Here is a 16,148-nt window from a genome sequence, read left to right on the forward strand (position 1 = left end):
TACATGGCATTTATACAACGTTCTCACAAGTGTGTGATTAGTCCGGGACTATATTTATCTAATTATCTTCTGAGAAGCATATTAGCAAAATATTCTTTGAAGTGTGCTTCTTTTTAATGCCTGGAGAAATAAGCTGAAGTGACAAGAATGAAAAAAAAAATAGATGCTTCACATACACTGTCAACTGTTATGGTGATTAAAGTGAAGTATTTATGTCTGGCGTTGGTGAATATTATCTAGATAGCTCATTGACAGGAAGCCACTGATCCTGTTTACAAGAGAGGCATAGCGGTGCTACTTGACCCTGGCCCTTCCAACTGCAACCATTGATTTCTGATGGTAATTGATTGGGGTCGCTACACTGACCTGGTGAATGTTACACACCATTTGAAAACACTATCAAGCCACTGGGGGAAATGATGACTCACGCAAGCCTGTTCCCATCACTTCAGAGGACTTACAGGGAGGTCCGCAGCATTTTCTTAAAAACAAACAAAAAAAAAAATATGCAAACGCTGATGCAAAATTAATCTGGTCCAATCATCACTTCTCGTATCTCGTCCTCTAGACATGTGTGGTGCTGACTGTGTCAGCAGAGCCGCGCTGCCCTTTGCCTGCATTTAAATGTTTTGGTTTTGTCAGGACACTTCTGGGAGGGGAGTGGCTTGGTAACCTCTGCCAAGGACAGCACGCAGGTGAGAATCTACATGGAAAAAAAATAGGGACTAGATGAAATTCATTCCTGAGAAAGGGATATTTCATTTCGAGCACTGAAGGAGAGGCTGGGAATAAAGAGTGATGTGGAGATTGACAGCTTTCTGCTGTCCAAGCTAGTATTTAGCTTGTCCTAGCTGCTATGTAGCTAGTCCTAGCTGCTGTGTAGCTAGTCCTAGCCAGTGTGTAGCTAGTCCTAGTCAGTGTTCAGCTTGTCCTAGCCAGTGTGTAGCTAGTCCTAGCTGCTGTGTTAAGCTTGTCCTAGCCAGTGTATAGCTTGTCCTAGCTGCTGTGTTAAGCTTGTCCTAGCCAGTGTATAGCTTGTCCTACCTACTGTTTAGCTTGTATTAGACAGTGTTTGACTTGTGCTAGCTGGCAGCATTTAGCTTGTCCAAGCTGCCATTTAGCTTGTGCAAGCCAGTGTTTACCTTGTCCTTGGGGGTGTCAGGGGATGGGTGGCACACCTCTCCTATGTTGAGCCTGGGAGAAGGTGCCCAATTTGTGTTTACAAGCCACAAAGAACCACGCTACAGACACTACCTCTAAATTGGGGGCAAGATTCATATTCGCCTTTGCATCATCAATGTCACCCCCATATTGTTCTTGGCAAGACTTGCCTGTACACAAATACAAGTAAATGTAGGAGGTGCAATTTTTTATCGATAAGAAGTCCCTTGACAATTATACTGCAGTGAATCATTTTTACAGAGGTTTATGATGTAAGTGAAGTCTCCAGCTTCTTAGAGTCTCTGTGCTTAAATCATGAAAATTGGAAGAAGAAAATCAAAACATATTTCACAGAGCCCCAAGCTAAAGTCACATACGTATTTTAATAGAGCAACATATCTCCTCAACACAAAGCCAAACTTACTTGTTCCCTCTGATGATTTCAACTGCATCCCCTAGTCTTACTATATAAATGAAATTATTCTTTGAATTCTTTTTCATTTTTTGTTCCATTTTTCAAGAAGATTGCAAAGTATTGCTGTATATTATTTTAAGAGGGAAAGTGGGGCTCTGAGCCATCACACACCAATTCATATCTTGTCGGTGCATTTTTTTTTGTCTATATGTCAACAGTCCAAAAAGAGGAAAGACAGGTGAGCGCGTCCAGGTTAATGGGTCAGTCCACGTGGATTTCCAGGACAAGGCAGAACCAGACAGGCACATCGGAGTAGTTCACAGGAGGTCATGGTCGTAGCCCGTCCTTCTGCTCCCCCCTCAGCTCACACTGACCTTTGCTTCAACTAAGTAGGAGGAGTTCATTAAACTGTGAGCAACAGATCCATTACACATCAATCTCAAATTGTATTTCCAGTAATTCAACACTTACTTTTATGGGGATACATAAAAATGGGGTGGGAAAGGAAAAAAAAAAACAGAAAGAAAGGTTGTTGAGGATATGCACAAGGTAGCTACGAGCATGAATTAAGATTCTTGCTGATCCTCTAAAATGGAATTTTATTTAATGATTAAATATTCCACCCATACAGAGTTCCCCTGCCAGGTTGGAGGTTCTTTCACCTTCCACGTTTATGGATTTTACCTTGAAGTATTTGAAAGAGACACTGCAGGTTTAACATGTATTTTACTTAAATATATTGCAGTAAAATCATGATTAATCTCAAAGCCAGTGTTTGATTTTATTTTCCCTGCCGAGTTCTCACATCTCCAGCAGTAACGATATTCTAGTTTTCCACTCTTACCTATTTTGTCTTTGGCGTGAGGAAAAACTTGCCTTTATTAATATATATATATATATATATATATGAATTCTCTCCATTTACCTGAACTTGAAGTGGCTACTTCTGTTTTACAAATGTTAATCCATTCCTCATCTGTGACAATTACATTGGCGCCCTTTTCCCATTTAGATTTGACATACACGGTGAAGTGACTCTTCGCAGATTGTAGAAGAATAAATTCTTGCAACCAATTTTCTTTTTAGAGATTGAACTTCTATGCATGAGTAAGTATATTAATCAGATCCGTTTCTCTGTCCTGACTTATATGAATGTGTCTGTTGAAACGGTGCAGAAATTGCAGATGTCTGAAAAAAACCCTGGATTTTTTTTTTTTTATTTTAGGGGGGGGGGTTCCACTCGATGGTAAATCTAGTGGTTCTTGCACACAGCTGGTGTATGTGTAGGTCTGTCTGATATTTTCAAGGTGTGATTTATGTCATATTTTATTGGTAAGGGGAATTAGAATTTGATTTCATCTCAGGGGGTGTGTCATGTCAAACAACAGACCCCAGACCCTAAAACTCACTACACTTGGTGTTTAGATATTTTTTTATTGCCAACAATTTAGACTCTTAATATTTTTGTTGTTTGTTGTTTGTGGCTTTTATCTCCACTTGGTTGTTTTATTCATCAGGACTTAATTGAGTTTGGGGCTTAGTATCTAATTGGGGAAGCCATTTTCTTGCTAAAGTATTCACTAAAGGAGGGTTCAGATTTTATTTCAGTGTAACCCTTACTTACTGTACATCTTGTTCCAGTTTTCTAACGAAGCCTTACATTATGACCAAATCAGAACCCGACACATGGTAAAACCAGAGCACGTCAAACGTTGAAGGGAAATACTGAGGTGGTACGTGGGTAACTTTCTAAATGATTGTTAATCAGTTACTGTCGCTGGGTGATCATAGCTCATTTCCATGATAAAAGAAGAGCTCACGGAGCCCCCATTCTACCGCCAACTCATGAGTAACACAAAGACGAACAACAGAGAACAGTAGTGAGAAAGAAGTGAGAGAAGCCAAGAAAGACACTGTCATGAGCACTCCTGTGACTGTCTCACCATTTCACCTAGCAACAATTTTTATCAGCCTTGAGCAAAGCAAAGCACACACACACACACACACACACACACACACACACACACAAAACAGATGGAAACTCAATAGTGAAAGTCGTAGAAAGTTTATGTGGAAGTCGAACAACCACCTTCAGCAGACTGCAAAGTGCTGACTTGGCTGGAACGTTATTGAAAGAGAGCAAACATCCTGAAGCTTCTGCTGAGGTAATAGTGTAAATTGAAGAATCTAATATCAACTGCTTAACACCTGGTTGAGTATATATATATATATATATATATATATATATATATATATATATATATATATGTATATATATATATTTCAGGTGAACAGGGCATATATACCATGTGGTGCAGCATTTTATAAAGCCTGTACAGCCTTTCTATAGAATACAAATTAGAAGCCTCCTCGCTCAATGCCTCTAAGACTGTATTCTCAAACATCTGTTCAAGGGCACACCATCAAAAACATCCTACATTATTAAACTTCTATTTCTCCTCAAGGCAGAAATATCATGAGTTATCGACAAACTAAGTTAAGGGTGTTGCTTTACGATTTGAATCTTTTTTTTTCTGTTCGGTTTATTTTTGTAATTATATGGAAGACAGGTTTTGGAGATGGTTTAATGAAGGTGACTTTCTGTCTTTCCATATTAGTTGAGCATCTTTATGTCTCCTGTCAGACTTCCTTCAGGTGGTGTTTAATTCTTAGGGGAAAGGGGCTATAATTACGGTGGTTGTAATTTAGATTTATGAAGTGTGTGTGTGTGTGTGTGTGTGTGTGTGTGTGTTTATTCTTTTTTCCAGACTGACTGAATGTGTGGCTGTGGGTGTGTCTGCATGCGTATTCTATGTAATTAGATGTGAGGGTGGAAGAAGAGCCGATTGACGAACCGTTTGGAGCAAAGCTGCTGATGGGCTGCTGTGAAGGAGGAAGCATTTTTGTATCTTTTTTCAGGGACTAAATCTCACATGATAATCAAAACAACATCCTGCAACCTCCACACACTGCAGGTCACTCGTTCACAACAGATTTGAATGTTTCACTCTTGTTTTAAAACGTTTTAGCACATTTATGCAAACGAATGAATGCAACTGCCTGCAATTTGCATGAATACCAGATGCATATATCTTGATGAATTTTGTTTCTCAATTGAATAGTTTGACTCTTCAAAACAAGCCAAATCCACAATTGTTCATCAGATTATCCAAATCGGAACAAACATTTCAAGAACAATTCTTTGGATGGGATAAATTAGTAAAGAAAGGCAAAATTGACCACAACTGACTTTGTTAACATACGGGTTTCCACACTTCCACTCATTATGCCACAAAACCACCTACAAGCAAGCATTTTTGGGGAAACTTTTCCTTTTCTTTTAATTTAGTAATTTCCCTCAACTTTCCATTGCCCCACGTTCAAATGCACTGATGGAAAACCCTGGATGTCTGTTCATGTGATGCTTAATGATATTATTGCTCGAAATAGTCATCCTTAGGCTTAAGTATCACTGAGTTAAGACTGAAAAAGCACTGTATCTGAGCAGTAGCCAACAAACTAGTTATGCTGTCACACCCACAGTTTCCACACAAAACCATCCCCACACAAACATTTCATTTCCGTTTCTCAGCCACTCTGATTTCAACTTTCTTCAAAGCATATTATTACTTTTTCAGTTCTGACAATAACCCCCTACTTCTTCTCCTTCTACCTCTTCCCGCCACTCTCTTCCTCCTTTACCCGTGTTCCCTTTTGTGTCCTCTCTCTCCCCCTCCTTTTCTCTGTCTCTCTCGTCCAAATGGTCTTACTGTGACATGAATGTATCATTGTACAGAAATCAATTTTTGTTCATGGTATACTCATAGTTATTCATAGCACAGGAATGCATGGGCATATACACAAACTTGCACAGGGATTGAACACAGTTATTCATAAATTATCGCTCGCTCGCACCAGCACACGGAGAGAATCTCTGTCTGCTCATCTTTCTATCGCTCTCTCCCTCTCTCACCCAGACCACCTCAGCCCCACACATTCATAATCACCCAAATGATGAATATTCATGAGCGTATTCTCTCTATTTGTGAGATCATGCGTGTGTGTGTGTGTGTGTGTGTGCTTCTGTTGATACGGATGCCTTGAATAAAGAGGGTTATTTCTGTCCTGTAAATAATTCTTCACCAACTCAGCAGAATCATACATACTGGCACGCATGCATAAATACACAAATATCTCTCAGTTACAATGCTTACGTACTTTTTCTACTGCATTAGTCTGACATACTGTAGCTGGTTTGCACAATTTTATTCTAAATGTATTCCAATTCCATATTCCATTATAGCTGTGCTCGTGGTACTATGTAATACACTTTGAAGTGTGCTGAAAGAGCAACCCTCCTGAAAATATTTCAAATCGTATTTGTAAGCTTGGCTCTGTTGTTACTAGAATTTCACATCTCAAGTCAACTCTGTTTTATTTGCATACCAAATGTGACTCAATGAATTTGTGGATCCACATTAACGCTAATTCCCGACCCATTTCCAGTTATCTGAATTACAAAAGCGGTTGACCCCGTCTGCTTCGACTTCCTCTTGCTGTTTTTGACAACGATGGCAGCAAACTGTCACGCTGAATGACTGTTCATTGGAGTTGGATTCAAGCAAATTATGGACCAAATATCAAGACTGCAACACGAAGAAAAATACATTTTGAAGAAACTGCTTCTTCTTTTATGGTGCTTTATTTTATTAGAGTTTGTGTATTTTTGTTGTTGTTGTTGTTGAGATCTGAGGAACATACAACAGCGGTTCACGTGATTTTGTCATCATGCTATTTATTCTCAGATTTGTATGATGATATTTACTTTAGTTATGTACTTTTTATAGGTTTTCAGGGCTATGATTGAAACGGGCCAATGTGCATTTCGTACAAGTCTTTACACTGTGTTTTGCGCAGTTGTGTATTTTAAAGGTCCTTCTCGGTGCAGGTGCTGCAAATGAGCTCAGGCTATAAATACCGAGTTGTGTGGCACCAGTTGAAACTATGAAATAAACGTGAAAAAGGGGGGGGGGGGGCATCAAGTCAACTCCTCTCCTCCACTGCCAGATAAGATTTTTGTACCCACATTAAACACTGTATCCTAATGTAGACTTAATTTCAAATTAGCTATAAAAGTGCTTAGTATTATGTTTCTATATTCGCAAATCACTCCCTCTTCCCTAATCTGTATTAATTTAGGATTAAATATACCAAAATGCAAACTTCATACAAACAAAAACCAGGGAAATGATGTACAAAAAAACATATTTGCAATGAAGCTTGATAGGAGAGCTCCCCCCGTACAAACTACACCTCAAAATAATGTCTAAACCAATTACAATCATCATTAGAGGACTTGGATAGCAAACTAGGATGACAATCTTTTTATGTCTCCAACTGCATGAGAGAAGGGAACTGAACACAGATGGATAGAGAGATGGAGACGGTGACAGAGAGAGAGAGAGAAAGAGAGAGAGAGAGAGAGAGAGAGAGAGAGGGAAAGAAAAATAACATTTTAGGTGATATTGCAAAAAGCGCTGCATTTCAACTCATCTGACTGCATGGCTGAATAATTGATAGAAAGCTATTACGGCTGGTATGAATGCCAGTAGGAATCATAAAACACACACACACACACACACACACACACACCAGTAGACAACTGTGAGCGTGTGTGAGGGAGGATTTTTTAAATGACGTGTGTATGTGGGGCAGAGGTGTGAATACTTGTGTATGTGTGTGTGTGTTTCTGAGTTGCTTTGAACGTATTAGTAGCTTAGCGCCTCTTAGCCTTGCTGACAGAGTGACAGAGACATTGCTAATCCAGCAATGACAAGTTGCCATTTCCCCCCATCCTTCCTCCCTCTCACCCCTCCTCTGCTTCCTGCCATTCCTTCCTCCCTGAGACCTACATTAAAGCTCAGTGCACACTAAAATATAAAATTAAGCACAAACTCGTATATATTATACAGGTTTTGTTTGACATGTGTGTTAATGTCAAGCAAAGTAGTATATCATACACATTTGTTGGATCATCCCCACTTTCCTCAGATTCAAAGTGATGCAAATTTGCATGTCCAGTTTGCATTTTTGTTCCCCTCTTGTGATGTTTTCTATCAAATTACTTTGCAGTATCTGTTGTCAACACTGTAAAATGATAAGAGGAAAAAGAAAAAGAAAATATAATAAATGACTGGGGTTAGCATCTGTACATTGGAATCGCAGCAAATAAACGTTTTTCCTCCCACAGCCTTGAGAAAAGGGATTTTAGAAACTCGCTGCTGGATTTTTATTTTGTGGAAGAGGCATTTTCACTTCCTCTGAGCAGACTGGAATTCTTGAGAATGCTTGAATATCACATGACTCAGCTTGAGGTCACATGACAGTTCCATGAACAGATGGTATCAAATAAATAAAGTTAGTTTGAATGCCAGTATGTCTTCTCCATCTCAGGTGAAGATGACAAGTATTTTCCAAAGGATTTCTCAAAACTATTTTCTCAAAATAATATGCAAGTAAAGATCTAAAGGGTTGTATTTCTTGTGTTGGTAAGAGGAGATTTTACTTAAACTGAGGGGGTTTTGATGTCATCTGTTCCCTAAGGGGTTGCTTGATCTCACCAACATGTCTGCGCATTGCTTACCGCGCTTGATCGTTTTTAAGTTTATAGTTGATGACACTTCTTTGGATGAACCAGGTGTTGCATCAGTCAACTGAAAGTTTGGATAGAAATAACAAAAAATAGTTTTTTTAAAAGCCTAAATAAAACATATCTCTATTTTAGTCTTCATGTGTGCTGATCTGACTTTGCTAGATTCCACTAAATGCTGTGCATCTACCAGAAAAACTGCATTTACTTCTGTCAAGCAAAACTTCAAATTTGTCCCAGATCTCATTTAGTTTGTTTGAACAGTTTAATCCCACATTATTGCTCCCCAACGGTTGTGTCCACTGTCACTGGGTTGGCAAACAACTGACGCTTTGGTGATCTCATGGCAGTTTTCTCTTCCTTTAATCACATGTGCCTTCAATACGAACAAGTACACACACCCTGAGCTGATAGACAGACATTTCAAATCTTCCTCTCTCCCCAAAGAAAATGGTGAGTCCCTTTTAAGAAGTGTAAGTGTCTTCGCTGGCGTGTTAAGGGGATGTTCTTCTTCTGGATGAATGAGTCTCTGTTGCTTATCTCCTCTACAAGTGGCATGCATTCAGATGCATCAGCAAAGTTCAATCTCAGAGCTAAATCACTTTCCTTGCCTGGCTAGGTTCAGGTCATTGATGTCACTTGGCAGACACCAGAGTCACTGGAATCACATGAAAGGGAGGTGTGAGGAGAGTGATTACGCTGCTTGGATGAATGGTAAACCAGCCTAGCCAAATAGATGGCCACACAGGGAAGAGCTATAGTGTGACTGTCAACTCAATAGGTTGCCAGCTTCCCCTTTTGTTACGGTATAAGCATCCAGTTTCCTGCTTAGTATTTGATTTGAGTCCTCTATGTAATCATCTGTGGACTTTTTTTTTTTTTAAAGGTTATGCTTTCACGCACATCGACTTGGTTTGTTTCACTGTCGCAAAGAAAAAGACAGTTTTCACTAAATCTACAGGGAATTCATTTTATTTTGAGGCAGATTTGTTTCCTATGACACAAAATGCTAACTTTGCAGCCTTGACAGATATCAGGCTATCACGAAAACACAATCTTTTGTGTCCAGAGTAATTAAAACTCAAAGGTTATATTCCAATATCTACAGAAAATTCTGAGGACTCCTGGAGTCTTTATAATTTTCAACCACACTTAATGAGCAATACCACCACCTACTTACTATGTTGAAACCAGTTTTGCACTGGTGCTTTGTTTTTACTGTTGTGTTTTCTCTATCAGGAAGGGGGGGTAGTGTTGGGGATCATCTGACAAAAATAGGTCACCCCAACAAGTAACTGATGCAGAGGCTCGGGGCAGCAGTTGAAGCATTCTCCCTAGCCAGGCTGCACCCAGGCTGAGAGCTGCTGAAGCCTTTCAAGTTCTGCGGGACACAGACTGCTGCAAACCCCTTCTGCTGCACATGGGTGCTTCTTTTCTGAGCCTTCTGTCTTTCATACGTGGGTCATATTCATAATCATCTGCCATGAAATGTTAAGTCTGCTTAAAAATGGTTAAATAGCTGTCATTAACACAAAGCCCTTTTCTTTAAAATGACCAAAATGATGAAGCTGGACCATTTTTATCCTCCAAAAATGATCCGGTCCTTCTTTTGATACAGGCCTTTTTCACATATTCATGTAACTAAGTGTTATGTGGTGTTGAAAAATGAGATATATTGGAAATGCCGGGAATGAGGCGGGGACAGAGTTGAGCACCAATCAGTGTATACTGTCACACCTCGAGGCCGGGGTTTGAGCCTCTAGATTCAATATTCCATCACCTTTCGTTAAAGTCAACATACATAAAACAAGGGTGGTGTTTAGAAAGAAATGTGATTTTAAAAATTTCAAAATTTATGTTTAAATGAGTTTCAGTGTGATAATTATACACAAACTTTGTACAAAACTCCACAGGGGACATTTAGCAAGATGTTGCAAGAAGTTGTATCAGATTTTTTTCCCCACTTTTCCCATGTTTTGTTTCGCAGCAGGCCTGTGAATGCGTGCATACACCCAAGCTGCTTGCATCAAATTAAAATGTACAGGAGGTTGTGTGTTGGTACAAATGTGTGAAATGAGGCAGAGTTTCTGTTCAATGTCTGTACGCCATGGTGGGGCTTAGCATACAGCACAACGCACACAGACCCCAACACCTACCCATATTTGTCTGTGTAACACACACACACACCTTTGATTATGCAGTTCAGTTATACAGCACACGCACACACAGACAGACACACACACACACACACACACACACACACACACTATGATGCAAGCACAGTCTGTCTGTCTCTTTGTCTCCTTCACAGAAACACATAAACACAGAAAACAGGAAGAGTTTTGTTTTGTTTTTCTAAATCAAGTCATTGACTGAAATGTGCATGCAGACAAGAATCTGGTCAGCTTTTATGCATTATGATGTTTGATCTTTTCATTTTGTTGAAGTTGATAAGATTTCTCTGTGAATTCTCATTCCAGAATAAAACTCTTCCTACAGTAGACAGTTGTGCACATACACATTCAGGTTCAGTCATCCGTACCTCTACAAATTGGAGCGGGGAAGTCCCAGACGGCGGAGTTTCCAGCATTGGTGATGCAGGTGAGTGTGGCATGGCCATCTAAGACGTAACCAGGAACACAACTGTACCGTACGCTGTCTCCAACAGCAAAACGACCGCCGCCACTTAGCACCGCTTTGGGAGGGATGCCAGGATTTCCACAAGATGAGCTGTGGAGTTCTGCAGAGGAGAAAAAAAACGGGGATTAAGATGTCTTTTCTGTTTTCTTTTTCTTTGCAAGTTTTACCTCTCAATAAGATATCACTCAAACAAAGTACCAGTCCACACACTGCAGTGAACATGAAAAAAATGCTTTATGATGACAAGAAAGACTACTGAGGCAAAAACATTGTCACAGCCTGGTTTCTGGTTTTGGTCTGAGCACCAGTACAACCCTGTCAACCTCCTGAGCTGCTGAGCACATGCGGGTAATACATGCAAGTCACTGTGTCTAGAGTGGTGAAGAATGTGACGTGCTGTGTGAACCAGCCAACACACCAAGTGTGTATTGAATTATTTGACAGTTTTTGTCAATCCAAATTAAATCTCTGTGAGCTTTTTTTTTTTTTTTTCCTTGTACTTTTGCAATGCCTATGTGTGACCAGGATCTAAAAATGAAATGAATGTATTAAAAACAAACAAGTTATGGTACATCAGGGAGCTCTGTCTTTGGATTAGAGGTGGCAAAAGTACACACATATATAACTCATGGAATATTAAGTGTAAGGAATTAGTCTGTTGCTGCATTTGTAACGCAAACTGAGGTAAAAAGGGACAATCGGTGTGCACAATTTGCGGTTTCATCAAAAAAACTCCATGATGAGCTGTTATTTCTTGTTCCTTCATCACACTTTTTTTCATGTTCAGGAACTTCAACTTTACTTTGTACAGAAATCAACTTTTTGGACTCGGACTTTTTAAATAAAACTGTATCTATCTGTTTCTGTCTCAGGAGGATGCAAACAAATAGTCATAATGGCTGTAAAGGAACATTATGACATCAGTGCCAATCACTGACAACTAAAGACAGCCGTAGAGACAAAGAGACAGTGACTATGTGGGTGTGTTTTATGTTAGTCCCATTAGTCCCTAAACAAACATTTACTTGTATATAAGTCCTGAGCACAAGCGTGCATATAAATTTCTGCACACGCACACACACACACACACACACACACACACACACACACACACACACACACAGGAGAGGGGGGTGGAGGCAGGAAGGGGAAGAGATGGGGTATTACAAGTCGTAAACCAGGAAGTAGATGGGAGAACAGGGACCAACTCTGGTCTTATTGTTTGAACTTGATTGATACACCTATGAAACTGTTGAGACGGATAGGATTTAGGGAGGGAGGCAGAGAGAAAGACAGATGGGGTGAGGGGGAGGCAAACACAGAAGGAGAGAGAGAGAGACGGAGGGGAGGCGTAGAAAACGACAGAGTGGACGCTCGCCAATCTTCAGCCCTTTTATTTCAAGATGATAGATAGAACTATGAAACTATTCAGACAAAGGGAGATAGAAAAGCACGGAGAAACTGAAGAAAGAGGGAGGGGAAAGGAAGAGGAAAGACAGAAATCAACATGGGTTGTGAGAAAATCAAAAATGTGCTGAGTATGCTCCCAAATGAGACGCGGCACATTTGCTTAAAGTGTCAACCAAAACTTAAAAAAAAAAAACAACAAAAAAACAAAACCACGATTTAGCGAGCTCCCAAAACTTCTGAGATGTGCGCCGTATCTTCCCGTGAAAAGTCATCCTGAGTCAGGCTGGAGGGCAATCTTTTCCATGTTAACTATAAAAATGTGTAATTATCATTCACAAAGCAGATAATGGGCAGAAGATTTGATGTCAGGAAATGAACTGAATGAGTGACTCCTAGATTGCTCGGCTGATGGATTCATTTGTACGACACCTTTCTTGTCATACCTTTTCAATTACACTCCCCTTCCTCTCACTCTCTGTGCCTCCACTGTTCCCACGGCGATGTTCATCACTCAAAAGGATTATATGGACAATTCCCATTTTTCAGTCGTCATACACACACAGTCTTTAGATGAAACCCTGTGCTCTCTTAGTGTCGGCAGTAATCACAGATGTAATGAGAGTCAAAACCTGGAGGATGGATGGGCCGTGTTGGTCAGCAGTTATGAAAGCTGCTGCTCAGTGTGTCTATCATATGAAATCCTGGATATTAAATACTCATCTGTAGTTTTCTGTTAGGGTTCAGTCATCGCGGAACTAAAACATAGCCACATTAAGCCGCTACAAGCAAATTTGCTCAAATCTGGCTTCGCCGTTGCCTTTGCATCACAGGGAAGCTGCACTGATCTGTTCATGGGGAGATTTTCTGATAATCCTGATTTCATGGCTCGGCACCAGCGACAGCCGTAGGCTTTGTTATGTTCTCACGTCAGTCCCATTCTAACAATAACTAAAGAACACCTTGAGGGAGTCTCTTTAAATACCAGCCCCCCCCACACACACACCTCAAGGATGACTTGGATATATTTAGTGGTCAAAGGTCAAGGTCACTGTGACAAGCACACTCCCTCCAGTCATATAGCAACAATAAGGTCTTAGTAATTCTATTCCTGGAACTTCGCGCCAAACAGGAAATCATCGTAATTGTGATGTTTTACTGTAAAGGCCTCAGTAGAGGACAGTAAGGAAAACAAGTATCAGAATATCCTCATCTGTGAGACTACAAGAGCCCAGCACCAGTCCAGTTGATATCAGGTTTCTATTCATTTTTTTTACTCCAAATGGGACCCTTTACGGAGCATGGATGCCACGAGCTGCTAAAGACCCCCGCTCTCCTTATCACGACAAACAGTTACAGAGAAACCAACTCTGACAAGCCGCATTTGGCCTCGAGCGCACATGCACGTACACACACATTGGGTCATCCATCACTGCGGCGACCCCCTGTGCTGTATTGTGATTGGATGTCAGGTTGGCCTGGTGTTGTGACCTGTTAACCTATTGATTTTGCCACTCAGCATGGCCTCACTCAGTGTCAGGATATTCCTGCTTCAGTGTCCTATCATAGACACATTTAGTCCCACCGACACATACAATTTCAGACTTATGGGCGTGTGCACGCGCGCGCGCGCACACACACACACACACACACACACACACACACACACACACACACACTCACACACAGAGTAAACCCTGGCCTCTTAACTCTTGCTTCTGTTTATAACATTTTCCTCCATAATTTGTGTAAAATTGTACTCTTATGATACCCTACAAGAGAAGTCACAACCTGGATATAACTAAGCAAATAGTTAAGAGCCCTCCAGTGGATAATTACTGCATTAATAGGTTTCAGCTGGCAACAAGATATTTAACCCTGTGTGATGCAGGGAGTTGCTTCTCTTTTCTGCAACAACCATGTTTGAAGACATATCTTGTGGGAGTGGAAAAGATGTCGCTCTGTTTCTGAAGCGTCAAATTGTTGTGCCAAGCAAAGAAAACAACTAAGTTGAAGCTGAAACGAGTAAAATAAAGTTAAGAACCGTCCGAGTCATGATTAGGATCTGGAACCATAGAAATGAAACAGCATCGCAGAGGAATGAATGTGGTCGGAAAAAAAAAGAAGAGAGTAGAACCCTCGGCTAGTAGAAGTCATCGTGGAGGCGATTCAAAGACAAATCAAGGGATCTGGACTCAACAGCTGAAGAACACCACTTGGTGGTGGTTTGCGAGGACACGTAACACACAGATCTTTGCCAAAAATGAACGCTACTTGCACGCCATAATGAAAGTCAATGGTGGTTGAGCTACATATTAGAGTGTGACTTTTTTTGTTTTTTGGTCGAGCTGTATATTAGCTACATTTCCACTTTTTTTACTGACTCAAAAATGGAGGTACAAAAGAGTCCAAAGACTGCTTGGTTTTGGAAAGACAACTGTGTAGCTTTAAGTGAGTTTTAAATCACACTGTACTCCCTCTGTGTTAGTCAAAAGACCGATATTGTACTTCTGAGGGCACATTCCTCCAATTCGTACCTGTAAATACAGGAAATGCTCTTGAGTTGAACCTCCCTTTACCCCTTCTTTATATCCATCCTTTCCATATCTATTTTATCTCTCCCCTTCCTCCCTCAAAACCTCTTCCTGCCACACTCCCACCCTCCCCTCTTGATCACCGACTTCCTCCCTCCTCAACTAAAAACTTAAATGAGATGCCAACTCCTTCCCTCCGAACCCCTCCTATCCAAGCCATACCACCACTCCATCACTCTCTCCGTCCATCCTTTTCTTCCTCCTTTTCTTCCTGTCCCTGGTATATTGTCAACATCACATGGTTTCATTACGCTAGTTTATTCAGTAGCCAGCGGCCGCAGCGCTCTCCTCATCGTGCTTTATTGCCAGCTACCTTCTCTTATTTATTCTCTCTTACCAATACTTCTTTCCAGCATTCACTCTATTTATCTATCCATCTCTGCCTCTTTCCTATCCCTGTCTCTCCCCAGTTTACCATAACCATCATTTCAGTCTCAGTTGCTTCATTACAAGCTGCTGCTTTTATGGACCATCTGTAGCACTGTCTGCATTTGTCACACACTTACACACACACTCACTTTCATAGATATAAATATATATAATGGCAGACAAAAGCCTACATGTAGAGAGGCTACCAGCATGAAACGACAGTAATCTTTCCAGTCCTAACACACACACACACACACACACACACACGCGTGCGCGCCCATGTGCATTTTACCTGAGTTTTATTTCTCCCTAGATAAGCAATTACGGCTGGGTACAGGGAGCATGAGAGAGAGAGAGGGAACTAGAGAGGTGGGAGAAAAGAAGCGAGTTTCTGAGGGAGAGCAAGAGAGAGCGAGAGAGAGAGATGCTGCCATAGTTCCTGAGTTTTTAGTGAGACAGATGACACTGCAGACTGGAGGACTGGAGAGGGGGAGTGAAGGACAGCAATGACAGAGACAGTGAGAGAGAGCAAGAGAGAGAGACAGTCAAAGAGAGAGAGAGAGAGAGAGAGAGAGGGATGATTCAATGAGGTTGGAGGTTTCACACCTCCGTCGGCAGTAACTTCAATAAAAGATGAATCAAGTTTTGCACTGGAAAAGAATAGACGCTGAAATATTTGAAAATACAGCATAAGAACCATGTACAAGGAATTCCTTTTAAAGTCCTGGATCTGAAAAATGGCTTTCAGAACTTCATTGTGTTATCCATCTGTGAGGTGGAGAAGGACCGGAGCAGAGCTGACGAGCAGCGCTCCGAGCTCTGTCTGTCACACTCAGAATTGCCGTGTGGGGCACCAGCACCCATCAAACCTGTAGATACTTTGATTCATCCAACACTTTGACCAACTCCTTTT

The 16,148-nt window shown here is 40.8% G+C and overlaps 1 protein-coding gene across 4 annotated transcripts in view; it reads right to left on the minus strand.

Annotated features, from left to right (window-relative positions):
• Positions 1–16,148, minus strand: part of LOC147240602 (CUB and sushi domain-containing protein 3-like) — a 350,230-nt gene that overhangs the window by 196,596 nt on the left and 137,486 nt on the right. For all 4 annotated transcript variants that reach the window (XM_086194222.1, XM_086194221.1, XM_086194218.1 and 1 more), the window contains exon 5: positions 10,768–10,965. In XM_086194222.1, coding sequence (XP_086050348.1) covers positions 10,768–10,965 — 198 coding nt within the window. The remainder of the gene's footprint in view (positions 1–10,767; positions 10,966–16,148) is intronic.

The sequence above is a fragment of the Aulostomus chinensis genome, chromosome 22 (assembly GCF_037954235.1).
Source record: "Aulostomus chinensis isolate RoL2024-O1b breed Wild chromosome 22, RoL_Achi_v1.0, whole genome shotgun sequence".
NCBI lineage: Eukaryota > Metazoa > Chordata > Actinopteri > Syngnathiformes > Aulostomidae > Aulostomus > Aulostomus chinensis.